Here is a 27,875-nt window from a genome sequence, read left to right as displayed (position 1 = left end):
TTTTTACGTCTATCAAGACAAAGAGTACAAGCATGGATGCTCAGCTGCCCAGTTGTGTCTGACCCTTTGCGACCCCATGGACTGAAACCCACCAGGCTCCTCTGTCCATGGAATTCTCCAGGCAAGAATACTGGAGTAGGTTGCCATGCCCTCCTCCAGGGGATCTTCCCAACCCAGGGATCAAACCTGAGCCTCTTACATCTCCTGCATTGACAGGCGGGTTCTTTACCACCAGCCATTGGGAAGCCCCAAACAGCACACCCTGCCCTCCAGTAAAAGTGAAGATAAAATGACCTGGTGACTAGGACATCACTTGTGTGTGTTAGTTGCTTCAGTCACGTCCAACTCTTTGCGACCCCATGGACTGGAGCCCACCAGGCTTCCCCGTCCATGGAATTCTCCAGGCAAGAATACTGAAGTGGATTGCCATTCTCTTCCCCAGAAGATCTTCCCGACCCAGGGATCAAATCCTGGTCTCCTGCATTGCAGGCAGATTCTATACTGTTTGAGCTACAGGGAAATCCTTAACAAATCACTTAACAAATTGTAAAGCACCTAAATGCCGAGCGTGACTGTATGGTCAAGAATAGAGAAGTGCCTAAGGAAGAAGATTGTTTTGGCCACAGTGTGCATAATGAGTTATAATGAGCAAGAAAAAGAGCATACAAGTGTTTGCTGCTGCTGTTTAGTTGGTTCAGTCATGTCTGACTCTGTGTGACCCCGTAGATGGCAGCCCACCAGGCTCCCCCGTCCCTGGGATTCTCCAGGCAAGAACACTGGAGTGGGTTGCCATTTCCTTCTCCAATGCATCAAAGTGAAAAGTGAAAGTGAAGTCACTCAGTCATGTCCGACTCTTCACGACCCCATGGACTGCAGCCTACCAGGCTCCTCCATCCATGGGATTTTCCAGGCAAGAGTGCTGGAGTGGGGTGCCATTTGAAAGGTGTTAAAACAGCCCAGATATGTGTGTGAGGACCTGAGCTAGGGTGGTGGCTGCAGCCATGGAAGAAGTCCAGGAGAAACTATGAAGAAGTGTTAGGATTTGGTCCTGGCACAACCTTGCAAATGCTTTTCTGGGCATGACTGGGCTGGTGCTCTGTTCTCTGGGTGGAGTTTGTTCCAGGGTAGATGACAGAAAGAGCAACACGTGGTGGTCACCCAGGAGCAAGGACTTACCAACTGAGCTTCTGTGAGCTCAGCCCCGTTGCCCAAGGCCAACTTGAGGCCAGTGGCTACCAAGGTCCAGCTTTGGGGGCAGGGTAGAGTGGGAGTTAAGGGTTCACTAGGGTCAAATACCAGCTCTATCAGCTCTGTGACCTTAAGCATGTTATTTAACCCTTTGTTTGCCTATCTGTAAAAACAGGGACCTGGCCTGTGGAGCATGTTGTGAAGATTAAATAAATGTGAATATATATATCAAGAGTGTAGCCCAGAGTGCAGTGGGTAGTAGATCACTATACCAATAGCTATTATTGTTATTCCTAAATCTTGAAACAATTCCGGCACCAATGAGGCACATCCCACCTGGTGGTAGTATGCTGAGGACGCGTATAGGGAGGGATTCAATGAGGGACTGAATTAACTATGGTTGATGGAGTCAGAAATGACCCAGAACAGAAGCTGGGATGTCTGATGACAGCAAAGAGGCATCCCTTCTCCCCACATAGTCACCTTTTAGGTCTAATTAATATCATCTGTTTTTCCCTATGGCTTAACTTGACCTTCAGCTACAAAACCCAGGCCTGTGTCTCATATTTCTGCTCAGTGGTGGCTTTCAGGATCAGCCACTTGTGCCTTTTGGGGGTATACTTGTCCTGTGCACACAATGACTACCCATGTTTGATGGAAGCAAAGTGGCTAAAAGCAGACTCTTCAGCTGAAACGTTAAAGCCAGGCAACCCAAATGGAGACCAACAGAGACCAACAGGGAGACCAAAATTTACCCTCCTCTGAAGTCTAAGGCCCAGGGAGGGAGGGCTAGACAGCTCCTCAAACAACATGAATGGGAAGGAGTTGGTATGTTAAGGTTTTTTGCTTGTAAAACCTACCCCTGTGCATGGTGACCCTGCAATCAACATTTGTTGATTTTAAAAGAAATTAATGGAGTTGGGTGGAGCAGGAAGAACCAAAATGTTCTGGGCTGCTAATGGAAACAGATACACACTCACTGTGTACTCATAGAAATGTGATGGTAAGGGTCAGGTTTGAAATAATAAGATCATCTCTTGTGTTTGGCTTAGGAAATCTGTTTCACTAGTTTCTACAGTTTCACGTGACTTGATCATAAGAGAAACTGGATGTCGTGGTTTCTCTTTAATATCCCAATAAAGGGTGAGTGAAACAAAAAATATTCTTTGGACAGTATCTCAATCAGGACAGCTGAAGTTATGCTGGGATATCTCATAGAGAATGCTGAAATCTCATTTCCACGTGTTGGCACCTCATTCTGCTGCTGCTGCTAAGTCGCTTCAGTCGTGTCTGACTCTGTGCGACCCCATAGACGGCAGCCCACCAGGCTCCCCCGTCCCTGGGATTCTCCAGGCAAGAACACTGGAGTGGGTTGCCATTGCCTTCTCCGGCACCTCATTCTGCTGCTGCTGCTGCTAAGTCACTTCAGTCATGTCCGACTCTGTGCAACCCCATTCTAGGCTGCTTCAAATTTTTGCCTTCTCCATATCAACATTGGCTACTAAGATCATTGTGGTGGGGCTGAGTAGGGAGCATGGGAGGAGAGTTTGTAGATCTGAATAGCAGCAACTCATATGGCCGTGACTAACTTCAAGATGAAGAAGCCCCTTTCATATACCTGAAATAGAGGGGCATGGATATTGCTAGACAGCAGCAATGGCCATCAACAATAGTTGCTCAAACAACCCATTTACCTGCTCTCATGTAGCATTTCCCTTGTATTGCATCTTCAAGGAAAACCAAGTGAGGACTTCGACTTTGTGCATACAAAAATCTTCAAGATCTTCTTGGGCTCTTTAATCAATATTATTTCTAATCTTTAAAACTTATATATAAGCTTTTCTAAATAAAGCTTTTTTGAAATATGAAATAAAGAAAACTTTTATCACTTGAGATGTGACACCCCTCCCATCTGGAAACTTCCTTGTAAACCCTGTACCAAGTTCTGGGATGTGGCCTGACCCTTGGAGGTGTGTGTTAGTCAGGGGCTTCCCTGGTGGCTCAGATGGTAAAGAATCCATCTGCAATGCAGGAGATGTGAGTTCGATCCCTGGGTCCGGAGGAAGATCCCCTGGAGAAGGAAATGGCAACCCACTAGAATTCCATAGACAGGAGCCTGTTCATGTTAAAATGAAAGGTCTTTTGAGTACCTATAGCTAAACCTGCCTGGATGGAAGAAAAAAAAAAAAGTAGTCCCACAGTTTTACAACTTTAAATGTATAGGAAAAAAAGCATTCTTTAGAAAAAGTCTAGCCTATTTCTGAGTTCTTTCATCACGGGCCACTGTGAGTAGTAACTGGGAGTTACTGAGCATTTACTGTGTTGATTTACTGTGGTTAGTGCTTTGCATGTAGGTATCATTTAAATTTTATAACACTCCAAGATATGCACTTTTATTATCCTGATTTTACACACAAAGAAAGAAACAAACTTAGAGAGGTCATCTATCTGCTCCAGACCTTCACAGACCAAAGTTTAGACCCAGATCATCTGACTCCAAGAGGCTTCACCCTTAATCATTACCCTGAGTGTCCTTCCAAGTTTGGAATGGACATGTATGCACTGCTATATTTAAAATGGATAACCAACAAGGACCTACCGTATGGCACATGGTACTCTGCTCAATGTTATATGGCAGGCTATATGGGAGGGGATTTGGGGGAAGAATGGATGCATGTATGTGTATGGCTGAGTCTCTTTGCTGTCCACCTGAAACTATTACAATGTTGTTAATCGGCTATACCCCAATAAAAATCTTTAAAACTATCCCCCATATATTCTTAAAAATAGGTCTTAAGGGAAATGGAGCAAATGTTGCAATCTGCATAAAAACAAGTGCTCTCAAAACCAGCACAGTGACTGTTGGGGTTCTTGTGTAGCCACTTAACTCTGGAAAACTACTGAGCAGTTATTCCCTACCCTGACCCTGCAGGTTGTGTTTCCAGAGGTCAGGCTGTGAATAGGATGCTGTTCTCTGAAACTCTCACTAACAAAGCACTCTGTATGTTTCTTGTGTCTTCCAGTTGACGGTCCTCCAATGGAACCTTCCCAGTTTGTCTCAGTTGTCCCTAAATATCCAGACAAGATGGGATTTGATGAGGTAGGCAAGGTGTCTGTGTTGGTGAGCACCTGTATGTGTGAGCATGTGTACATCATGTTTATATGTTTATATCAGAACAACAAGCCTGGGCACATGTCTGAGAGTCAGCCAGATCAGCTGGGCTGCTGAAAAGAAACCTGGAAAAGGTTCTCGGTTTTTGTTGTGTGTTATTATTCACTTATCTTTAAAAAGGAGCATCATGGTAAAAGTGAATTAATCATTGAGTCAGAAAGATGTTACTAATTAGGCATGAAAGTAATATTTTCTAAGAGCAGATATTGCCATGTTTTATCAAGACTCAAGGGTAGGGTAAAGAAGATACATGTTTTAGGTATTAGAGGACTTTAACTTTATTCTGAGTAAGTGGAAACCATTCTGGAACGTTTTTTGGTTTATTTTCTCTTTGCTGTTCTTCCATGGGAAAAATTGCAGGGCAGGGTTTAGAGGACAAAGGAAAAGAGAAAAAAGAAGCCCATTCTAAAATTTGTTTTTGTAGCAGGCTCCAAGGGCTATATTTATTATTACACTTTAGTTGTATAACGACTGAGCAGAAATGTAACGAGATGCCTGTCTTAGTGATGTGCTCAGCAGAACCAGAATTGTGACTCCAAAATTATTGAATCCTTCATGGGTCCCTCATGTCACATAACTGCTGATCCATGTTCAGGGACTTGATGATCTGGAGGCTGGGACAGTGCCTTGGGAATCCACAAACTACGATGGAACTTTTCCATGAATCTGTGATATGTTATAAGCCAAAGTTTGTGCTCTATGCTCATTGCCACTGATTCACTGAATGAAAATGCCTTGTTTATCTCCCTGGACTATGTCATATGGGTCTCCAAAGTACAGCCATCTTAAATTCCTGCTGGAACTGGAAGCTGGGGTTTATTCTATCAAGTTTATTTGTTGTCAGATTTCAGAAATGGAAAGGAGTATTTCATGAATATTAATTGGAAAGGAGTTAGAAACTATCATGCTATTTCTGCAGAGGGCAAGATGAGATTAGATGGTTTTAAGTGTAATAGAGATGAATTAGACTAAATATAGAAGAATTAAAGTGTAGATAGTTTTATAAACAGTCAGGGCTTCTGAAAGGTTGGCCCACCCCAGATACTGAACTGGCTTCCACATATTACTTACAGCTCTCACTAACTCTCATGTCTCCAGGTAAAAGAACCCAAGGGTCTTTATGTATATTCATTTTTCCCTTTATAAACACATCCCAATGAGGATCAAATCAGAGCAAATACCATGGGACAAAAGCAGGATCTTCTAGCTCTGGTCTTCCATTTGCAAGGACTGGGTCACTTTTAGAAGCCTTCTGAAAAAGGCCGACTCTACGGAGATACAGACATGGGGACTCTGCTCTCCTGAGCCCTGGTAGTCATCTCTCTGTTTGGAACAGAGATAGGATAGTATAAAAAGGGATTTCAGGGCTTTTTCAACCTTCCCTGTACTCTGTGGCCTTGTTGGGGTGTCTGGGTGCACTTGGCTGGGTGGCTTTTTGTCTGTTTACTATTCACTAAGTATGAGCAAGCCGTCTGTGTTTTCCCTTCATAGCTGCAGTTTTTATTGTACTTGTCCTGGCAGGACCCTGGACGGGACTATTATTTACCAAAGTCTTCCCAGACTAGAGGTCTTGGGTCTGAGGGGACTTTTTGTTGTATTTCTGTTCGTTTTTTGTTTCGTTTCGGTCTCCTGACGTGACCTCAGGTAGCTCCATGTGTATACATGAGGAAATGCCCATTCCTTCCCATAGCCTTAAAATCAGGAGATGGAGCGTGTTCCCATCACAGTAGGATTCTAAACAGGAAGAAAATGACATATAAATGAACACAACTCGTTGTTATAAAATCCTAAGTAACAGGGCAAATAGAGTTACCACAGAAATTGTTTTTTTTTTTTTATAAAGAATTGCACAGTTAGATAAACAGTGGAGGTAATAAAATCATGATATATACCTAATCCACTTCGTTCTGATTCAGATGGATGATTTTTTCAAAGAAGACATCTTGCTCCCCCATCCGTTCTTTTCCATGAGCTGTATAAGTGGATGGAAGTGAGAATATTTTATAAGGAAGAGTTGAAATTTTACTTAATTCAGCTTTTGATCTGGTAAAACATATAACATCTTGATACTCCATTCAGAATGATTGTGTGAACCATGGCTTAACCCTCAGTAAAGTCAAAACTCCAGCCTGCTTATACGACATGACTTCTTCTTTATTCTAGACATAATGCAAGCTTTATAATAAACCACATATTATAGAAAATTCAATCTGTATTGGCCTTGAAAGATAAGATTGCTCAACTCCCTCTTTTTACAAACAAGGGAACTGGATCCCGTAGCATTAGATGTCTTCCTCAGGGTCATTTTGATGGGTCTTTAGGATGAAGCCAGTGTTGTCCAGCTTATTCCTGCAGGCTTCTGCTTTCCCATGCTATTCAGAATTTCTCACTGGCAACTGAAGCCTCCCTCTTTTTCAGGACTAGTTTAATGTACAAAGTGAGTTTATTACTGCTGGTAGAAAAGGACCTTATTAAAGCACTTCATTACCTGTAACAACTTGCATGAGGCTTTGGGTTCTTCTGTGGCTCCTTAAATCTGGGAATAATCAGACCGGCCTCCTTATCTGTGTAGCTCCCAGTAGCAGCCTCATGATAGGTGTGTGTTACTGCAGTCATCGGGAATTTCAGGGCCACTGCGAGGAGCTGCAGGAAGACCCAGCCCTCATGAGGGACAATCTGAACGCACATTTTGGGGACTTCATGGACCAGTACATGTCTTCTCTCTAAGACTTCCCTCAGATCCATGTAATATGGAATTTATGACTCTCCCTAAAGGGCTGTTCCCAAGGGCAGAGTTCTTTTTCTTTACTTGTTTCAGAAAAAGTCTAAGAGAGTTGAAGAGGTCTGGTAAAGAAGCTATGAAAATTAAGACCTTAATAATTCAGTTTGGAACTGTTGGTAATAAAAGGAATTTGTTAAGACTAGATTTTTCTTACTCTTGGAATGACTTTAAATTTTTCTACAGAGGATATAAATTACAAGAATAGCTAATATTTTGTACCCAGGTGATAGGACCAGTATTACTTCCATTTTACAGATGAGGAAACTGAGGTGTAGGAATTGGACCAACGCAAACACTTAGCAGACTTAGGTCTTGATAAATCTAGCCACTTGCCAAACTTCTTCCTTCCCCTTGGTCTCATATGTTTTGGGTTTAATTCACCTTTGGCCTCCTGAAGAACAGCTTTTTGACCCGATATGAAATATAAATACATCTTCACCATTTCCCCTAACCTTTCCACTCCTTATTCTAACTAAAGCGTTGTTCCTTATACTTCCTTTGCTTTTCAACAGCCTAAAATAAAAACTGAGTAATCTGTATTTCTTTTCCTTTTTTCTTCTTGTATTAGATTTTCATGATAAACCTCAAGCGCAGAAAGGATAGGCGAGACCGGATGTTACGCACCCTGTATGAACAGGAGATTGAGGTCAAGATTGTGGAGGCTGTGGATGGAAAGTGAGTTGAGTTTTCTCCTCAAACCCTTGCCGCTGTGGCTGGAGTGGAGATGCACCCTCTCCGGCTGAGGTTTAGTCCCAGTGGGCGGAATCTGCAGTCATTGCGGGACAGACATGCTTTCACAGTGCAGCCTATTTTGGGAAAACTTTATGCAGCTTATATATGTTAATTTCACCGAGTAGAGCAGAAGTCCACTCATCATCCTATGCTCTCTGGTCTTCACTATGCTGAAGGCTTGCCCTTGGTGTGATTTTCCACTGTCTCTGGGGTTCTTGCAATGGTCATGGTGGTTTCCAGCCCTGAAGTGCCTTGGAAGGAATGCATTCAGAGTTGCATTCAGAGCCTGATTTAGAGCAAAGCATCTTATCTTGTGTGACTTGACCTGAAGAAAATAAGTGGAAAAAAATGCATAACAGTCTGTATGTCCTGTTGCATGAGGTGCTTGCCACAGTCTGCTGGGGCTGATCACTTTTTCCAGGAACAAGGCAGGAAAGTTACATACAGTACCTGGTTGGATTCCTTCAAGAGTTTTTGTTATTGATGTTGTTATTTTGTTTTGTTTTGTTTTGCTTTGCTTTGCCCTTTAACACTCTATTATTTCAAGGAGTATGTTAGTCACTCAGTCATGTCTGACTCTTTGAGACCCATGAACTGTAGCCCGCCAGGTTCCTCTGTCCACGGAATTCTCCAGGCAAGAATACTGGAGTAGGTAGCCATTCCCTTTTCCAGGGGATCTTTGGTACCCAGAGACTGAACCCTGCTCTCGCACACTGCAGGCAAATTCTTTACTGTCTGAGCCACTAGGGATATTTGCAAAACCTCCTATTCCATGTTATATATGAATTTGGAATATGAATGGCTCTAAGGAGCATGGCTAGAAGCTCTTGTGGAAGTTTTTATGACTCTTTTAGAGAATCTCATCAGTGTTTCTCAAAGTATGGCCTGGACACCCATGTCACAGTCCCCGGGGGCTGGTTAGGGGCAGCTTCCTAAGTCCCAGAGCTGCTAAATGATGATCTGTAGGGCTGGGCTGGGAATTGGCACTTAAGAAGCCTCAAAGTGATTCTTGGGTAAGGTTGCCACTTAGAATAGAGGACACCTAGTTAAATTTGTCCTGAACATTACATGGGTCTTATATTAAAAAATTACTGTTTATCTAAAATATAAATTTGACTGGATATTTTTGTGTTTTACTTGCTAAATCTGGCAACCCTGTTCTTGGATGCACTAGAGTTTGGGAATCACAGTCTCAAATACCTCTAATAACCCCAATCTCCTTCATAGACCACATGGACCAAGGAAAACGAGTTGAGCTGTGAGAGTTCTTTATATACTCTGCATACAAGTCTTTTATCAGATGTATAATCTGCAAATATTTTTTCCCATTTTATGAGCTCTCTTTTCACTTTCATGACAGTGTCCATTGAAACACAGAAGTTAATTTGATGACATCCAGTTTATGTTTTTGTTGTTGATTGTGCTTTTGGTGTCATATCTAAGAATCCATTACCAAATCCAAGGCCATAAAGACTTGGTTCTGTCTTTTCTTCTAAGAGTTTCATAATTTTATGTTTTATATGTATCTCTTACACATTAGATCTTTGATTTATCTTGAGCTAGTTTTTATGTGATGTGAGGTAAGGATCCAATTCACTCTTAGTTTCCAATTCATTCTTTTGTACGAAGTTATCTAGTTGTCTCTGCACCATTTGCTAAAAGATTATTCTTTCCTTTACTGAATTGTCTTATCAACCTTGTCAAAAATTAATTAAATAGAAGGGTTTATTGCTGGATTCTCAATTCTGTTCCATTGATGTGTATGCCAATCCTTATTCCTTACAGTAGCTTCTTATGTGTAAGGAAGTCCTTCACCTTAGTTATTCTTTTTCAAGATGGTTTAGGCTATTCTAGGTCTCTTGGATTTCTGTATAAAGCATTAGCATACCATTTTCCACAAAAAAAGTTTGGTTTTGATAGAAATTGCATTGCGGAGAAGGCAATGGCACCCCACTCCAGCACTCTTGCCTGGAAAATCCCATGGACGGAGGAGCCTGGTGGGCCGCAGTCTATGGGGTCGCTAAGAGTCGGACACGACTGAGCGACTTCACTTTCACTTTTCACTTTGATGCATTGGAGAAGGAAATAGCAACCCACTCCAGTGTTCTTGCCTGGAGAACCCCAGGGACGGGGGAGCCTCATGGGCTGCCGTCTGTGGGGTCACACAGAGTCGGACATGATTAAAGCGACTTAGCAGCAGCAGCAGCAGAAATTGCATTGACTCTGTAGGCCAATTGAGAGAAGTACTTCTCTCTTTATAATATGAAGTCTTCTGATTCGTGATCATGAATATCCTTCCATTTATTTAGATCTTTAATTCTTGGATTGATGTTTTGTAATTTTTACTTGCACATCTTGCATTAATTTTGTTACATTTATTCTCAAGTATTTTACTCTTTTTGATGTTATGATAAGTGGAATTGTTTCCTTCACTTCATTTTTATATTGCAGATTGCTAAGTACATAGAAACAGTTGATTTTTGTATACTGATCTTGTTCCTACAACCTTGCTGAACTCATGTATTAGTTCTAATAATGTATTGTGTGTAAGTATGATCAGCCCATTCACGATGACTCCTCTCTTGTTCCCTGTACATCTCCTGCTTGACCAGTCCTTGCTTCACTCACATGACTATCCAATCCTCTTAATTATAGGCCTTGATCAGTAGCTGCCTACATGCTTGCCCCTGCCCCAGTCATTGGTTTCCTTGGTAACTGATGAGCCAATGTGATGTTAATGCCCCCTATAAATGGCAGCCTCCTTCTCACCCAAGTAGTGAAGACTGCTGCAGTGTCTGGCCTCTTGTCTGATGTACACAAGAGAGTGACCTGCTCCAGGATCTTTGGCTTTAGACTTGTAAGATCCCACTATCCAATAAATCATTAATGGATCTGTCACTGTCTCTGGGTTCTTACTTTGGTCTCAAGGTTAGCTAAATTACAAGGTTTGTAGTCCTGGGAGGTGCAATCCAACAGTTTTTGAGCCAGCCAGAGGCTGAGGAAACTCCCACGAGCACCAAGATGTTGTTGAATAAGGATGAGGAACAAAAAGTCATGGGGGTAATCCTTGGCTAAATCCTCAAGTGCAATGGTGGACAGAAATGAGAAGAGTGGGCAGGCTTGGCTTGTTCCTGTTATTAAGGAGAAACATTTAGTCCTTCACCGTTAAATAGGATAACTGGCTCTGGAGTTTCCACAGATGGCCTTGATTGGGTTGAGTGTTTCTATCTTAGAAGGGTGATGGTGTCTTAGTTCGTTTGCTGCTATAACAAATTACCACAGACCAAGTGGCTCAAACAACAAACATCTGTCAAAGTTCCAGAGGCTGGGGAGTTCCAGAGAAGGGTGCCAGCATGGCTAGGTTATGGTGAGAGACCTCGTCCTGCTTTGTAGAAGGCGATCCTCTTCCTGTGGGCTTCCCTGGTGGCCCAGTGGTAAAAGAATCCACCTGCCAATGCAGGAGCTGCAAGTTCGTTCCCTGGGTCAGGAGGATCCCGTGGAGAAGGACATGGCAACCCACTCCAGTATTCTTGCCTGGGAAATCCCATGGACTGAGGAGCCTGGTGGGCTACAGTCCATGGGGTCACAGAGTCAGACCCAACTTAGCAACTCAGCATGATCTCTGTCCTCTTGCTGTACTCTCCTATGGCGGAGAGCAAAGAGAGGGGAGAAGGCGAGCTTTTGCTCTCTTATGAGGGCACTAATCTCATTTACGGAAGGTCTACCCTAGGACCTACAGCTCCACCTCCTTATCAACATGTGAACTTGGGGGAATATAAACAGTTAATCCATATACAGTCGGATTTTTGTCAAGTTTTATGTCTGTTTAGATGATCGTGGAATTTTTGTCTGTTAATAATGATGTCTCACTTTTTTTTCCCCACCTGTTAAATGAACCTTACAATCCTGGGATAAATCCCATCTGGTCATGATGTATCAACCCCTCTTCTGTGATGCTGGATTCTGTTTCCTAGTGTTTTCTTGGGGATTTTTCTATTTATCTTAAGGGATATTGGTCTCTCATCTTCTTGTGATGTTTTTCTAGTTGTGTATCAGGATGATACTTTATAGAATAAGTTGGGTGCACCCTCTTCAATTTTTGGTAAGGGTTTGAAAGATTTGTGTTAATTCTTTAAATGTTTGGCAGAATTCTGAATTCTTTACTGAAGCTATCTGGTCCTGGACCATGTTTTGGAACTTTTTTTTAACTTTACAAATTCAGCCTTTTTAACTGTTATAGGTATTCAGAATTTCTATTTCTTGAGTTGGGTTTTTTTTTTTTTTTTTGAGCAATGTGCCCTTTTTACCTAGGTTATCTACTTTGTTGATGTATAATTGTTCACAGTATTTTCTTGTAGTCCTCTTTATTTCCACAAGACCAGTAAGGATTGCTCCCTCTTTCATTCTTAATTTTTAATAATTTGAGTCTACTCTTTTTATGTGGCTAAAAGTGTTATCAGTTTTGTTCTTTTCCAAAGAACCAGCTTTGGTCTTGTTTTTGTCTGTTTTTCTATTCTCTGTTTCATTTATTTCCTTCTTCCTGCTTGCTTTGCATGTAGTTTGCTTTTTCCAGTTTCTCAAAATGGAAAAGCAGATTATTTAAGATTCTTTTTTTCAAACATAGACATTTGTACCTGTAACTAGCCCTCTAAGTACTGCATTAGGTGCATCTTGTAAGGCTTGGTATGCTGTTTCATTTTCATTTGTCTCAAAATATTTTCTCATTTCCTCTGTGGTTTCTTTGACTCATTGGCTATCAAGGAGTATATTGTTTAATTTCACATATTTGTAAATTTTCCAAGTTTCCTATCAATTTTTAATTTTGTTGTGGTTATAGAACATACTTGGTATGAATTCAACCATTTAAAATGTACTGAGGCTTTATTTATGGTCTATATAGTCTCACATATGGTCTTTCTTAGAGAATGCTGCACAGACAGTTGAAGAATGTGTATTTTGCTGTTGTTGCCTTTAATTTCAGTGTCAAATCCAAAAAATCATCACCAAAGCAGTGTCAAGGAGTCTTATCCCCTTGTTTTCTTCTAGGACCCTACTATTAATATGAACTTGATGGCTATAAATTAAGATGTTAATTATAATCCCTAGGGCAATCACTAATAACTAAAAATATGCAGAAATGTAAACAAAGGAATTAAGATGTGAAAGTACAAAATATTGAATCCTTATATTCAATATATAATATTGAATATAATTATATTCAATGTTTTAATGAACATTATATTATATTCAATAGTTTCAGTGAAACTAATGTTATGTCAATTATATCTCAGTAAAAAAATACCAACTTCAATACTAAGGAAAAACTTAACAGCTGTATAGCTGTATTCCTTCCCCTTCCTTTGTTCTATTGTCACACTAATTATTTCTTTATATGCTCTTTATACATTATTTGCTCTTACTGCTTTATGCAGCTATAATTTAAATCAGATAAGGGAAAAAATTATGAACAAAAGGATACTTATACTGTTTATGTTTACCTATCCCAGGTGGCGCTAGTGGTAAAGAACATGCCTGAAAATGCAAGAGGCATAAGAGACACGGGTTCAGTCCCTGGGTTGGGAAGATCCCCTGGAGAAGGGCATGGCATCCCACTCCAGTATTCTTGCCTGGAGAATCTCGTGGACAGAAGAGCCTGGCGGGCTGCAGTCCACTGGGTCACGAAGAGCCAAACACAACTGATGTGACTTAGCATGAATGCAAACACCGGCACTTCCATGTACCGATGCTTTCATTTCTTCATGTGGATCTGAGTTATCCTCTAGGTTCCTTTCATGTTAGCCTGAGGGATTCCCTTTAGCATTTCTCATAGAGCAGATCTACTAGTGACACTGTTTTTGTTTATCTGGGACATCCTGGTTTTTCCATTTTTGAGGTCTAGCTGGACTGGATACAGCATTCTTGGTTGAGTCTCTCTGAGTCGGCACTTTGAATTAGTCAACCTTCTGGCCTCCATGGTTTCAGATGAGAATCAGCTATTAATCTTACTGAGAATACTTTGTTGGTAGTGAGTCACTTCTCTTGCTTACTTGACTCTCTCTGCATTTTAACTTTTAGCTCCAAAGGAAGGATGTACACATGTGTACAATTCCTCTTACGATTCTTTCCCGTCCTCATTCCTTCCAGTGTTTAATAATATTGAATGGTTCTATTAGCCACGCTCCTTCATTAGGAAAATACTTTTTCAACGGTGCCAAAAAACTGATGATACTTAGAACTGCATTGGGTGTTGTGAGGGATACATAAAATATAAGACCTCGTCTTGTCTTCACACAGCTCATAATGCTACAACACACTAACCCTGAGGAGCTTCTAAGGAGCCCTGCTCAGTGGGCATAAAGGCCCTGGGGAATACACAGACCTCTCCCTCCTGGCTTCTGCGGTAGGGACCTCTCAATGTGTTAATTTAGGGGTATGTTCTATCTTACAGGGCGCTGAACACAAGCCAGCTGAAGGCCCTGAATATTGAAATGCTGCCTGGATATCGAGATCCCTACTCCTCCAGGCCCCTAACCAGGGGTGAAATCGGCTGCTTCCTTAGCCACTACTCTGTCTGGAAAGAGGTGAATAACGCTTCATTCAGGTGTGCAGTTCTGTAATGAGAAGGGAGGAGAGTGGGACCATTTTACTCTTGATGAACCTTCGCCAAGATTCCAGTTATGAGCTATTATGTGCTGTGCTGCTATAGTTTTGACTTTCTAATACCTATTTTGATTAGATAAATAAGTATCAACTTTTCATAGGGTATCTTCCCCCTGACCTTTACAGGTAATTGACCGGGAGCTGGAGAAGACTCTTGTTATTGAGGACGACGTGCGTTTTGAACATCAGTTTAAAAAGAAGCTGATGAAACTGATGGATGACATTGATCGAGTTCAGCTGGATTGGGAGCTGATGTGAGTGACAAGACGGCAAGCTTTTCTAAGAGTACTGAGAACTCTTTCAGTTCTTTCAGCACTGAGAGCCCCAACGCATATGAGGTGGGCTCAAGCTTCCACTTACCTGGCTTTCTCTCCATATATGTTCCCAGCAACCAGAAGTAGGTAGGGGATACCCACTGGTTTGGGGGCTTCCCTGGTGTCTCAGATGGTAAAGATCCCACCTGCAATGCAGGAGATCTGGGTTTGACCCCTGGATTGGGAAGATCCCTTGGGGAAGGGGATGGCTACCCACTCCAGTATTCTTGCCTGGAGAATCCCATGGACAGGGGAGCCTGGCAGGGTCGCAAAGAGTCAGACGTGAATGAGTGACTAACACTTTCACTTTTGCATCTATACGTTCTTCAAGGTGAGAAAGTATGGGAAGTTCTTTGACACTTGGAATCTGCCTGCAGATCTGGGGTTTTCCGAATGAGCATTTACCTGAGATCGCAGCAGAAACCCACCCATGAATCAGCATGGTGCATTGAGCGTGTCCAGGGAGGACCCGTGCCAGGGCAAGGGTCCTGTGTCACACTTGAGCATCAGCTCCCTGGAGGATGGCTTTCCTCTGCAGTCTCTGATTGTGTGTTGGTGGGGAGGGGAGAGGGGGTTGGAAGGTCAGTGGGAGAGCACCTGTTGGGGAGGGGAGCTGTACAAATAGGGAGAACACTGACAGCTGGGTTTGGAGAGTCAGAGGCTGTCTTAGGAAAACCAGATTCATCAAGGGAGTCCTGGCTCTGAAGTGACATTTAGTTAATGCTCGTTGCCGGCTACCTCTGGGAACTGAGCGCTCGCGCGTGCTCTCTCTCATTTTGTTTTTACAATGAGATGACACTTTTTACTTCTCTCCAATGAGGCAGAAAGTTCCCAAGCGTCATATTCACTTCCCAGCTGTGTGTCAAAGGCAATTTCATCAGATCAGAGGCTGTTCCTTTAGCAGCTGCAGCCCACAAGCTGTCCCCGTTCCTCCCATCCTCGGAGGGAAACTTAACTATGCACTCGGGTGGAATACTTGTTCTCTTAGAAAATGTACTGTTCTGAGCTCAGAGGAAACCTCGTAATGGCCCAAGTAACCGTGGGAATTAGCCCCAGGACTATGTAATAAAGGGATTGGCTCCCTGTCGGGTATCAGTCATGTGATGAGATTCTGCACTGTCTCTTCTGATCGTTGTCCCCAGAATCCTCTAGGAGTTCTCGCACCTCAGGCTTGCTGAGTCTGTGGCCCTGCAGCCTGCGGTTAAGGCCCCACAGGCATAGAGCTTGAAAGCTATTTCATGCTTACGTGACATGTACAAAGGCAACTTTCACTTAAGCCTTGGAGTCAGAGGACTGGGCTTGGGGAGTCTAAGGCTTAGAATTGGCATATGTCCTTGTTCACTTGTAGTTTGGTTGATGCATTTCTCGGGAAAGCATACCAATAAATCCAAGAAAGAAGAGTTATTGTTCTAAGGATTATGGGGATGGAGCGGGGGAAATGTTTTCTAAATTTCCATCACTGATCAAGTGCAAGTGTTCCATTGAAATCTATTATCTAATCACAGAGAATTATAGCTGTTTCCAATTTTTCACATCTCACTTTATAAAATGAATAAAGCAACTGTACTTAAACTCAAAATATGAAAGCATATAGGCTGTCTGTGACAGCAATATTAAGTTTCTCCAGAAAAAGGAAATAGTAAGCAGGGAAAAATAGAACAAGCCATTGAAATCATCTAGGGCAGCGTGTCCAATAGAAATATGTGAGACATATCATTTAAAATTTTCTGTGTGTGCTCAGTCATATCTGATTCTTTGCTACCCCATGGACTGTAGCCCACCAGGCTCCTCTGTCCATGGGATTTTCCACGCAAGAACACTGGAGTGGGTTGCCATTTCCTCCTCCAGAGGATCTTCCCGACCCAGGGATCAAGTCTGTATCTCTCGTGCCTCCTGAATTGGCAGGTGACTTTTTTACCACTGCACCACGTGGGAAGGCACATCATTTAAAATTTTCTAGTAATCATATTAAAAAGATAAAAATAGGTGAAATTAACTTTAATAATACATTTTATTTAATCTAACATATCCAAATATAACATATAACATACAATCAGTATTTTTAAACTATTAACAAATTAGTCTGTATTCTTTTTTCATTCAGTCTTCAAAATCCAATATGTGTTTAATGCATACAACATATGCACCTCAGTCCATATGCTAAATTTTCAACTGTTGAAGTAAACTGTAGCCCTACCAAAACAATACTTTTCGAATACGAGAAAAAATATTTTACACATCTTCAATTTTTAAATTACAGTTTAAATTTAGTATAACAAATTGAGTATAAGCTTAGTTCCTCAGTCACTCTGGTCACAATTCAGACGTTCAATAGGATTTTCTCTTTCACTTGATACATGAGAGAAATTCAGGCTCTTTGCTTTTAAGAGGCTGTGGTTGAGAGGTGGCTATATTTATCTCCAGAAGAACTGAAGGTGAACATAGACTTATTCTATATATCCTAGGATGTTTCAACAAAGAGGATAGCTTAAATATTGAAAGAGATGGTTTTTAGAGCAAAATAGAGGAATTCAGCTTTCTCTGACTGGCAGAAAACCAGATCTCCTCAACTTGGCCCAGGCAAGCAGAAGCAACTAGGCTCCAGACAAAAGTAATGGATCACAGATCCATGGGTAGACTAGGGATGGTGAGAATAGTTGAGGGTACATCCTGTGTTGCAGAAGTAGTTCATGGAGGGCAGAACCCCAGAGGAAGCATGGGCAGAGATGGGTGAGGGAAAGCAAAGCACGCAAGTGGTGACATCCATTCTTTCCCAGAGGAAACACTCTGGAGCTACTCTTGGGTTCCTAGGTATTTCGCTTTGCACTGTCTCTTTTCCAAAGCATTTTCTTTCTTGTGTTTACCACCAGCATTTGGAGAGCTGCGCAGAAAATATCAAGTCCCCAGACTGAAACTCTAGGGACTTGAAAGCAAACTTGGGATTCTCACATCTGGTCTTTGTTGTCCCCTTCCAACCTCTATAAACACAGCTGAAAATCCTACACTACCTTTGGGAAATGATCTGAAAAAAATTTGCTTTTTGTCATGAAATTTTTTTAAGATGTTTTTTAAAAATATTGGAGTATAGTTAATTTACAATGTTTTGTTAGTTTCAGGTATATAGCAAATTGATTCATTTATATTTGAGATTCTTTTCCCGTAGGGGTTATTACAAAATATCTTGAGTATAGTTCCCTGTGCTATTTAGTAGGTCTATGTTGATTATCTGTTATATACATAATAGTGTGTATGTGCTAATCCCAACCTCCTAATTTATCCCCCCTACACACACCTTATCCATTTGGTAACTATAAGTTTGTTATCTAAGTCTGTGACATATTTTCTAAATAAGTTTGTGTGCACCATTTTTTCAGATTCCATATGTTAGTGATATCATATGATATTTGTCTCTCTGTTTGGAGAAGGAAATGGCAATCCACTCCAGCACTCTTGCCTGGAAAATCCCATGGACAGAGGAGCCTGATAGACTACAGCCTATGGGGTCACAAGGAGTCGGACACGACCGAGTGACTTCACTTCACTTTGGCTTAATTCACTTAGTATGGTAATCTTTAAGTTCATCCATGATTCTACGAATAGTATTATTTCATTCTTTTTTATGGCTGAGTAGTGTCCCGTTGTGTATATGTATCACATCTTCTTTATCCATTTCTCTGTTGATGGAAATTTCGGTTGCTTCCATGTCCTGGCTATTATACATAGTGCTGCTATGAACCCTGGATGTGTGTATCTTTTCAAATTATGGTTTTCTCGGGGTATATGCTCAGGAGTGGGGTTGCAAGATCATATGGCAGTTCTAGTTTTAGTTTTTTAAGTAAAAAGACTTGAAAAATTTTGTATCCTACAACTTTACCAAATTCATTGATGAGTTGTAGTAGTTTTTGGTCGGAGAAGGCAATGGCACCCCACTCCAGTACTCTTGCCTGGAAAAGCCCGTGGACAGAGGAGCCTGGTGGGCTGCCGTCCATGGGGTTGCTAAAGAGTCAGACACAACTGAACAACTTCACTTTGACTTTTCACTTTCGTGCATTGGAGAAGGAAATGGCAACCCACTCCAGCATTCTTGCCTGGAGAATCCCAGGGACGGGGGAGCCTGGTGGGCTGCCATCTATGGGGTCGCACAGAGTCGGACACGACTGAAGCGACTTAGCAGCAGCAGCAGCAGTAGTTTTTGGTAGTGTCTTTAGGATTTCTTATGTATAGTATCATACCATTTGCAACAGTTTAACTTATTTTCTAATTTGAATTCCCTTTATTTCTCTTTCTTCTCTAACCGCTATGGAGGACTTCTGAAACTATGTTGAATGGAAGTGGTGAGAGTGAACATATTTGTCTTGGTCCTGATCTTAGAGGAAGTGCTCTCAGGTTTTCACCTTTGAGGATGCTGCTGCTGCTGCTGCTGCTAAGTCACTTCAGTCGTGTCTGACTCTGTGCAACCCCGTAGACGGCAGCCCACCAGGCTCCCCCGTCCCTGGGATTCTCCAGGCAAGAACGCTGGAGTGGGCTGCCATTTCCTTCTCCAATGCATGAAAGTGAGAAGTGAAAGTGAAGTTGCTCAGTCGTGTCCAACTCTTAGTGACCCCATGGACTGCAGCCCACCAGGCTGCTAGCTGTAGGTTTGTCATATTTGGCCTTTATTATGTTGAGGTAGGTTTCCTCTGTGCCTGCTTTCTGGAGAGTTTTGTTTTTTTAAAAAAAAAAAAAATGGGTGTTGAATTCTGTCAAAAGTTTGTTTCTGAATATATTGAGATGATCATGTTTTTGTTCCTTTAAATATTATTCTTTAGTAATATTTATACTCACTCGCTCACACTAGTGAGTATTCCCTGGTATGTCTGCCCCCAGTGTCCTGGCCCCCACAGTGAGTCATAGCCACTCCCCCACCCACCCAGGAGACACTCCGAGACCATCCGGTAGCTCTGTCCTGATGGTCTGACTCCTCTGAAGTCGCTGCTTTTGCCCAGGTCCTGCTGTGCACGAGACGTTGTGTGTACCCTCCAGGAGTGGAGTTTGTTTCCCCCATTCCTGCGGAGCTCCTGCCATCAAGCCCCCTGGCCTTGAAAGCTGAGTGCTCTGAGGGACTCCTTCTCTTGATGGCAGACCCCCACACTGGGGAGCCTGACATGAGGTTCAGAACTCTCACCCCTGTGGGAGAACTTATGAGAAATAATTATTTGTCCCCTTTGTGAATCATGCACCTGGTGGGTACAGGATTTGATGCTATTGCGAATGTGCCCCTCCTTCCATCTCACTGTGACTTCCTTGTATTTGGGTTAGAATGTCTTTGTTGGCGGGTTCTGGTCTTTTTTTGTCGATAGTCATTCAGCAGTTAGTTGTGATATTGGTGTTTCTGTGAGAGGAGGTGAGTTCAAGTCCTTCTAGTCCACCATCTTGTCTCCAACTTCTGAAAGATCTTTCAATCCCCACATTTCAACTTTCAGGGCTTAACAGCCTGCTAGGCAAGGATTTGCAGCTCAGTCGGTAAAGAATCTGCCTGCAGTGCAGGAGACCTGGGTTCGATCCCTGGGTGGGGAAGATCCCCTGGAGAAGGAAATGGCAACCCACTCCGGTATCCTTGCCTGGAAAATGTCATGGACAGAGGAACCTGGTGGATTGCAGTCCATGGGGTCTCAAAGAGTCGGGCACGACTGAGCGACTAACACACAGGCAAGGATGAAAGTGCAAGTGAAAGTGAAGTTGCCCAGTTGTGTCTGACTCTGTAGCCCACCAGGCTCCTCTGTCCATGGGATTCCCCAGGCAAGAATACTGGAGTGGGTTTCCATTTCCTTCTCCAGGGGATCTTCCCCACCCGGGGATCGAACCCAGGTCTCCTGCATTGCAGGCAGACGCTTTAACCTCTGAGCCACCAGAGAAGCGCTAGGCAAGGATAGTTGGGCTGTTGATAAGTGGAACCACAGAAATGGCCTGAAATTGATGGAAGATGATGACAACGATGATTGATGTGCTATGCTCTGTTGTGTGATACCTTTGAATAAGACACAGTTGGTCCAAGCTTTCAAAAGTGTCTGCAAAGCTGTGCTCCCTTCTTATGGATGTCTAATACTCAAATTAGAATTGTCTCCTCCACCCATTTCCTTTTAGTTATATTGGTAGGAAGAGGATGCAAGTAAAAGAACCAGAGAAAGCTGTGCCCAATGTGGTAAATCTGGTTGAAGCTGACTATTCCTACTGGACGCTTGGCTATGTCATCTCTCTGGAAGGAGCACAGAAGCTGGTTGGAGCAGATCCTTTTGGGAAGATGCTACCAGTGGATGAGTTTCTGCCCATCATGTACAACAAGCATCCTGTGTGAGTTGCCCTGAACTGCCTGCCTGTCCCTTGAGCATAATTCATTCGTGGGGTAATACTTTATATTTTTAAAAGGGGTACTCCTTTCCTAAATGATCTTTCCATAATCACGACAAGAGAGGCCAACTCGAATGATTACCCCCTTTTACAAGCAGGAGATCTAAGGCAGAAATGGTGAGTCTTGCACAGGAATCCTCCTTAATACCCAGTGAGTAGCTTAATTGCACATAATATGCTCGAGCCTCTCATCTTTGATTTTCTTACTTCCATAAACCCATACACCTCAAGGTGAAGGTCATCTTCCTAAGCACCTCAAATTTTTCAGTTCGTTTCTTAGTCCATTGTGTATACTGTTGGCCAGGCAGTGACTCACAAGCTAGTCAGGAACCCAGACTCATGAACAGTCATTGTGACATATTGTGAAACCTACGATCACAGAGATGTGTTCGAGGCTCAGGGAGAGTGGAGATGGCCTCTGAGCTGGGCGTCCACAGAAGAAAGTGTGATGCTCAGAGTTCCCATAGCCCGGGAGTTCAGTTTGACCTAGTGTTTGTATCAAGAACATGGTAAATGGTTGGTCTGTGTGTCAGTCTCCCCAGTAACCTGTGAGCCTCTGAGGCAGGGACCATCTTTTATCTCTGTGTCCTTAGAGTCTAGTCCACATTCTACCCATGCTAGCTGCTTGATCGATGCTTCCTAAGCTCATTAATGGAGCAGGAGACCAGGTTCTAACCTCGGCTCCTTCTCTCGTTGCTGGGTGATCTCCTCCCTAGATGGTCTTCTTTGTAGCAGTTCAGTGTTCTTGTCCTGCATCTTGCCCATTTTGTCTCCTGTCCTCAGTAAAAATGGACAACGTGTCAGAGACTAATTTTTTTTTCTGCTACCTGGCAGAAACATGGAGGTCAACCATCATCCTCTTAACAAAAAGGAAATTGAAACCTAGCTGCTGAGCAGGTGTCACCTTGTGTACTCGGCAGAGGAGCCCTGGGAGGGAGGGCTCCTTGTCCCTTCATTTACACTCACAGGTTGCTGGACTGCAAAGCCAAGCTGGTGTGCCTCCAAGCCTACACCACATTACTCACACCTTCACTCCAGCTCCCAGCCATCTCATTCACTGATCCAGGATCAAAGCGTTTTCTACAAAGTGATCACTTTATTATTGTGGTCCAACAGAGCTTAAACCTTAATTTTTAGAATAAGACCTGAAATTCATTTTTAAGCTACTCTGTCTAAATTTGGATCTTCCCTTGTAGCTTAGTCGGTAAAGAATCTGCCTGCAATGCAGGAGACCCAGGTTCAATTCCTGAGTCAAGAAGATCCCCTGGAGGAGGAAATGGCAACCCATTCCAGTATTCTTGTCTGGGAAATCCCATGGACAGAGGAGCCTGGCAGGCTTTAGTCCATGGGGTCGCAAGTGTTGGACATGACTTAGTGACTAAACCGCCATTTAAATTTAACAGAAATACCCTGACCTTTTTCTTTGTGTATTTGTTTAAATCATCTGAAAGCCTTAAAAATAAAAAATCTGTTGTGTTTGTAGGCTAAAGTTTTCCACAAAGACGCAATTTAAAAAATAATCAAATCCATGAGAATTTAGGAGGTAACAAGCAAGACCCTTTTCCCCTGTTCTGTAAGTGTCCTGCCCCCTCACCCACTTGTCCACCTCTTGTTTTCAGGGCTGAGTACATGGAGCATTACGAATCCAGGGACTTGAAAGCCTTCTCTGCAGAACCCTTGCTCATCTACCCAACGCACTACACAGGCCAGCCGGGGTATCTGAGTGACACGGAGACCTCGACCATCTGGGACAATGAGACAGTGGCCACTGACTGGGACAGGACACATGCCTGGAAGTCCCGGAAGCAAAGTCGCATTCATCGCAACGCAAAGAACACAGAGGCCCTGCCACCACCAGCCTCCCTGGACACTGCACCTTCAAGAGATGAGCTATGAAGGCTCCATGGAGGGGTTACTACACTTTGGTTTTCCTAATGGGCCAATCATCTGTTTGCTCCAGTTTCTTTTCATGGTTACGGTGACCTAACCAAAGTGGTCTAATGTGATTGATCAAAATTGATATATTTTTTGACAGGGGAAGAGAATAGGGACACTAAACCCAAATCTCCTAGGATGGCTAGAAGATAGGCTTACTGGCCACCATTAGGATAAACTTCAACCCAGACACCTTGTCCTTCAGTTCATTACCATTGTGATACTGGTTCCCACATTAAGGTTGAATGGCATAGCTCAGAGATGCTCACTCAAGGGAAAGGTGATCACCAACCCTGTCACATCAGTAAATGGGTAGGCCCAGCAGCCTACCCAGCTGGACCATATCTAGTGGTCTGGTGGGCCGGTTTTATGTCACAGATGTGACCTTGAAAATTTGAGTATGTTCCAAGTTTGGTGGTAGGGGGTGGGAGGGCAGGAATCAAATAATTTAAAAATCAAATTAATCGGGCTTTTTCTTTAAAGGTATTTGTCATGAGCCTTATTGCAAAGTGAGCTTTGCATCTTAGTCTCCGTTATCCAACAGGGATGGGTATTTGGGTCTGTCTGAGACTTGGCCTTTGACTATCATGACAACTGAAGCTCTCATAAAGAGCTGTCCAGTTTGCCATGTGGATATATTGAATATAGTTTCATAGATATTTGAGGGGGTGTGTAGCTATTTGAAGAAAACACTCAAGCTTTGGCTTTCTTTATTATGGTCGCTTGAGTTGGGATGCTCTATTTATGAAGATAAATTTAATATATAAGGGGCCGGGGCTGGTCTGTAATTGCTGTCCCAGGGGTTCATGTGCTGCCCCAGCAGGTCAGACTCTCCCATCCACCCTGAGCCTGGGAGTGAATTGCAGGCATGAGTTTCATGAGTCTGTTAAGAGACAGAGCACATGTTCAGGCCAGCAACTGTCCTTGCCTGGGATTTTCATTCTATTTTGAATTATTTATTTTTACAAAATGTTGGGGGTTGAGGGAGAGTCTGCAGGATAAGGCAGAGAAACAGATGCATCCGGCTTTCATCACTCCTGGGAAGTGGTCAGTGTAGACTTGTTGGTTCCAGAACCTGATTTTTCTGCATTTCCCAGGCCTGTTGAATGGGAGAGTCTAACCTTCTGGAAACAAATGGTTCTCTACTTCAGGTGAGAGACCTTGGCCAGAAACAGTGGACTGATCAACTGACGTAGGCCAACACCCAGGGAAGCTCTTAGGGTCACAATCCTGGGCAGACCACCTCTCTGCTTTCTCCATAAATGGATTGTATGTAAAATGCAGAGTTGGACTACATCATCTCTTCCGGTGCTGCCATCTGTGATATCTCATGATGGTTTGCTTTAGGTATCTGTTCTCATGCCCACAAGCAGTAAAACTGGGTCTCCAGAAATTCCCGCCCCGAGCATCCTCTCCACACCGGCTCCTCTCCCCGTGTCTGGGTGTTGGACTCTGAGCTTCATGCTTGGGAACAGAGCCTCAGGGCAGCCTTGCTGAGTGTACCCATGAGGGTACTGCTGACTGCTCCGCATAAAGGCCCCCGGCTGCAGGACAACCAGGCAGCTTCCCCCCACAGAACGCCAGCCTTGGCCTTCCCTCTTGACATATGGTTGGTTCTTCTGCATTGACCAGTGAGCCAGGAGTCGGAGGAGGGGGGTCTCAGCCGACTCTGATTTTTACTGCTTGGACATGGCAGTCAGAACTTGATTCTTTGTCTAGAAAAACAGAGCATCTGGGGAGCTAATGAAAAACCCTTAGGTGATTCCTAAGGTATCCTTGGGTATTTTGTATTTCGCTTGAATATTTGAGTGCGTGCAAGTGTGCATGAATTTTATGTGTTTTGTTTTTTTTTTTATAAGGAGGGTGGGAGGTGGCTGAGGTATTAGGAGTGGAAATGAAGGCAGATTGAATTAATTTTTGTGTGGTTTTGTTTAATAGAGAACATTGGTGTATTTTCTTTTTCCCTGTCAGCTGGTCTGGTGGGGTTATGAATTCTCATTCTTAAAAGACATTGTTGATAAATTCTAGAATTTTAGCTTAGGACTGTTCTACTGTGAATAAAGTTCTGGCTTTGTCAGCCCAGCCTTCGTTTCTCTTCACTCAGGTCTAGAATCCGAAGCAACGTTCCTTTGTTGTGAACATTGTGAACTGCAGATCCAGCATTTCTTTTAAAAAAAAAAAATCGCCAGTTCAGCAGTCCAGGGATTCCTTGACCTCATTACTCTTCCTCCCTCCCATCTAAGTCAAGACATTTGACCTTGGCAGTGTCAGAGGACTTTGCCTCCAGCCATGGCACCTGCTGTCTGCCTTTGAAAGTTAAACCTCTCTGGATTTTGCGATGCAAGGTGGAATCTTCTGGATGGACAACCTTGACTTCAGCGGTGCTGGTGCTGCTAAGCATGGACTGAGTGTCCACCATCCACAGAGGACACACTGCCCGGGCCTTGCTTTGTTCACCGGGGCCGGCTGCAGGAAGTCTGGGAAGCAAGAGCTGGCATCCCAGCCTCCTCGACTATCTGTCACGCTCTGTTGTTTCAGGGTGGGGAAGTGATAAATGACCTGCCTTCTAGAGCTTGCTGTGAAACAAAAAATAATGTGCAACCCTGTGACTGTTCATTGGTTCCTCCAGTGCTGGTCAACAGCCCCCACTGCTGGAATTTCCAGGTTTGCACTGGCCCAAGGATGTCAGAGGCCAGAGATAATCATCACTTTGTTGTGGCAAAGAAGAGAGAGTAGTCACCAGCCTTCCTGGCCAGTTGGGGGATGTTTTAGACTGCTGAAGAGGTGGGTAAGCCAGAGAGCATTCAAAGGCACAGAGAAACAGGAGTCCGCAGTGGGAGGATGACGAGAGAGAATTCATCTCGCATTTCTGTGCTGTTGATCAGCCTATTCATCAAAAGATACTGAGACGTCTGTCCCAGGCCAAAGTGCTTTATCTTGGGGCAAAAACGGGAGAACCCATGTTGGCCTCAGTGACCCCTTTGAATTTCAGGTCAAGCTCCCCCCCACCCCCCCCCCCCCCCCCCGCCCCCAGACCTCAGAATCCAGGTGTGAGCACAGCCTTGTTTCAGGCCCCGGGCTGGGCGCTGAGATGCTCAGAGATCTAGGAAAGCTGCCCACTGCTGCAGGGTCCGTGGTCCAGGAGAGCTGCCGTGTAGAGCTGGATGGTTGTCTTTCAGAAGCTGAAACAAAAGTGACTGTAGAACCCACGGAACCTGGTTGTGCTGAGGAGGGGGCAGTCAAGGGGGCCCGTCGAGGGACCAGCTTTGCTGGGAATGTGACCATTGTTTTGGGTTTGGGAGCATGGATGAGAGTTTAGGAGAGGGAGGAGAGTTGGGCGCAGAGGGTGGGGATGCTCTCAGGCGCCGTGATGGTGTGGGCCTGTGAAAGGGCCTCCTGGGGAGTGATGGGGAGCGGGGCAGGATGGAAGAGTCAGCTATGTGTCGGAGTTGTGGACAGGTAACAGTCTTGAGACCCACTGATGATGGCAAGGCATGGCAGCTACCCCTCCACACTGGGCTGTCCTCATGAACGCAGAGGCCATTGTTTCTGGAGGAATTCTACATTTGGTTTTGCTCCTGACAGACAATGCCGAGACTTCCAGTCAAAGGTTGGTGTCTGAAACAAAATTTCCATTCAGCTACACGCTTGGGAATCTTTTCACTTCTAGTTGGAACAAATCCATCTAATTAGTAGCTGTAAAATAAAGATGAGTCTTCCCAAGAGCCTTCTACATTGTGCTTTTGAGACATTCTTTCCAAGTAAGTGATCTCTATGACTGACAAGTTAATTCACCAACGATTTAACTAATGACAAAGTGGGAGTGAAAGTGAGGCTGGTCATTTGATAAGATAGCGTGTTATGGGTGATACAGTCAGAAAGCACAGCACAGGCAGCCTTGGAAATAACTGATTCCCCTCGAGTTTTATGTTTGGTGGTGGTGGTTGTTATTTCAGAGAGAACCTGCCTCCCCTGCAGATGTTCTGATTAAATGTGTCAGAGGGCGGGGAGACGTGAGGAGCGAGCGGAGGACAGGGGAGGCACACCCCTGTGAGCAGGCTGATGGTGGCCCTGGGTCAAGGTGGCGCTGCTGAAACAAGGCTGAAGAGTCTGGTCAGTGGTGACCAACATATTGCTTTTGGCTTTGTTTTTGCTTGCTTGGAAAAGAAATAATGATGGTGGGTTTTAGTACAATGTGTTAACAACAGATTACCTAGAAATTGTGCCTTCTCTTTTTTTAATTTTTAAGAATTTTTTTATTGAAATGTAGTTGATTCACAATGCTGGGATAGTTTCAAGTGTACAGCAAAGTGATTCAGTCATAAATATGTGTGGTTTTTCTTTCTCTTTCATTCTTTTCATTATAAAATATTGGATATAGTTCCCTGTTCTACACAGTAGGTCCCTTTTCTGGTTATCTATTTTATATAGTGTGTATATATTAATCCCAAAATTTATCCCTCCCACCTACCAAGATTTGGCATTTTCTAAATGAATGGCCTCATTTTTAGCCACTTCTTTCTGAGAGGTAGGCAGGGCAACATAGCTATTAATTGTTCCCCATGCATAGGGCTTGTTTAAATAGCAAGTTAAAAGCGTCCCTTGACATACACACAGTATATTTTCCTCTAGCTTTCAAGAATGCCCCACAGTTTTACAAAATGAACTTTACCAGAATAGGTGATGTGAAGATCTGTAGATGAAA

General features: G+C 43.4%; 1 protein-coding gene and 1 non-coding gene across 2 annotated transcripts in view; one reads left to right on the top strand and one right to left on the bottom strand.

Annotated features, from left to right (window-relative positions):
* Window positions 1-25,391, top strand: part of COLGALT2 (collagen beta(1-O)galactosyltransferase 2) — a 116,305-nt gene extending 90,914 nt beyond the window's left edge. Inside the window, exons 7-12 of the mRNA XM_052653662.1 lie at window positions 4,212-4,288; window positions 7,711-7,817; window positions 14,323-14,455; window positions 14,661-14,788; window positions 20,972-21,178; window positions 22,855-25,391. Coding sequence (XP_052509622.1) covers window positions 4,212-4,288; window positions 7,711-7,817; window positions 14,323-14,455; window positions 14,661-14,788; window positions 20,972-21,178; window positions 22,855-23,131 — 929 coding nt within the window. The 3' untranslated portion in view covers window positions 23,132-25,391. The remainder of the gene's footprint in view (window positions 1-4,211; window positions 4,289-7,710; window positions 7,818-14,322; window positions 14,456-14,660; window positions 14,789-20,971; window positions 21,179-22,854) is intronic.
* On the bottom strand, window positions 20,671-20,742 carry TRNAC-GCA (transfer RNA cysteine (anticodon GCA)). The gene has a single exon. It is a non-coding gene; the product is annotated as a tRNA-Cys (tRNA).
* Window positions 25,392-27,875: the final 2,484 nt, after the last annotated feature.

This window comes from Budorcas taxicolor, chromosome 16 (genome assembly GCF_023091745.1).
Source record: "Budorcas taxicolor isolate Tak-1 chromosome 16, Takin1.1, whole genome shotgun sequence".
Lineage (NCBI taxonomy): Eukaryota > Metazoa > Chordata > Mammalia > Artiodactyla > Bovidae > Budorcas > Budorcas taxicolor.
This window is presented reverse-complemented; position numbering and strand designations above follow the sequence as displayed.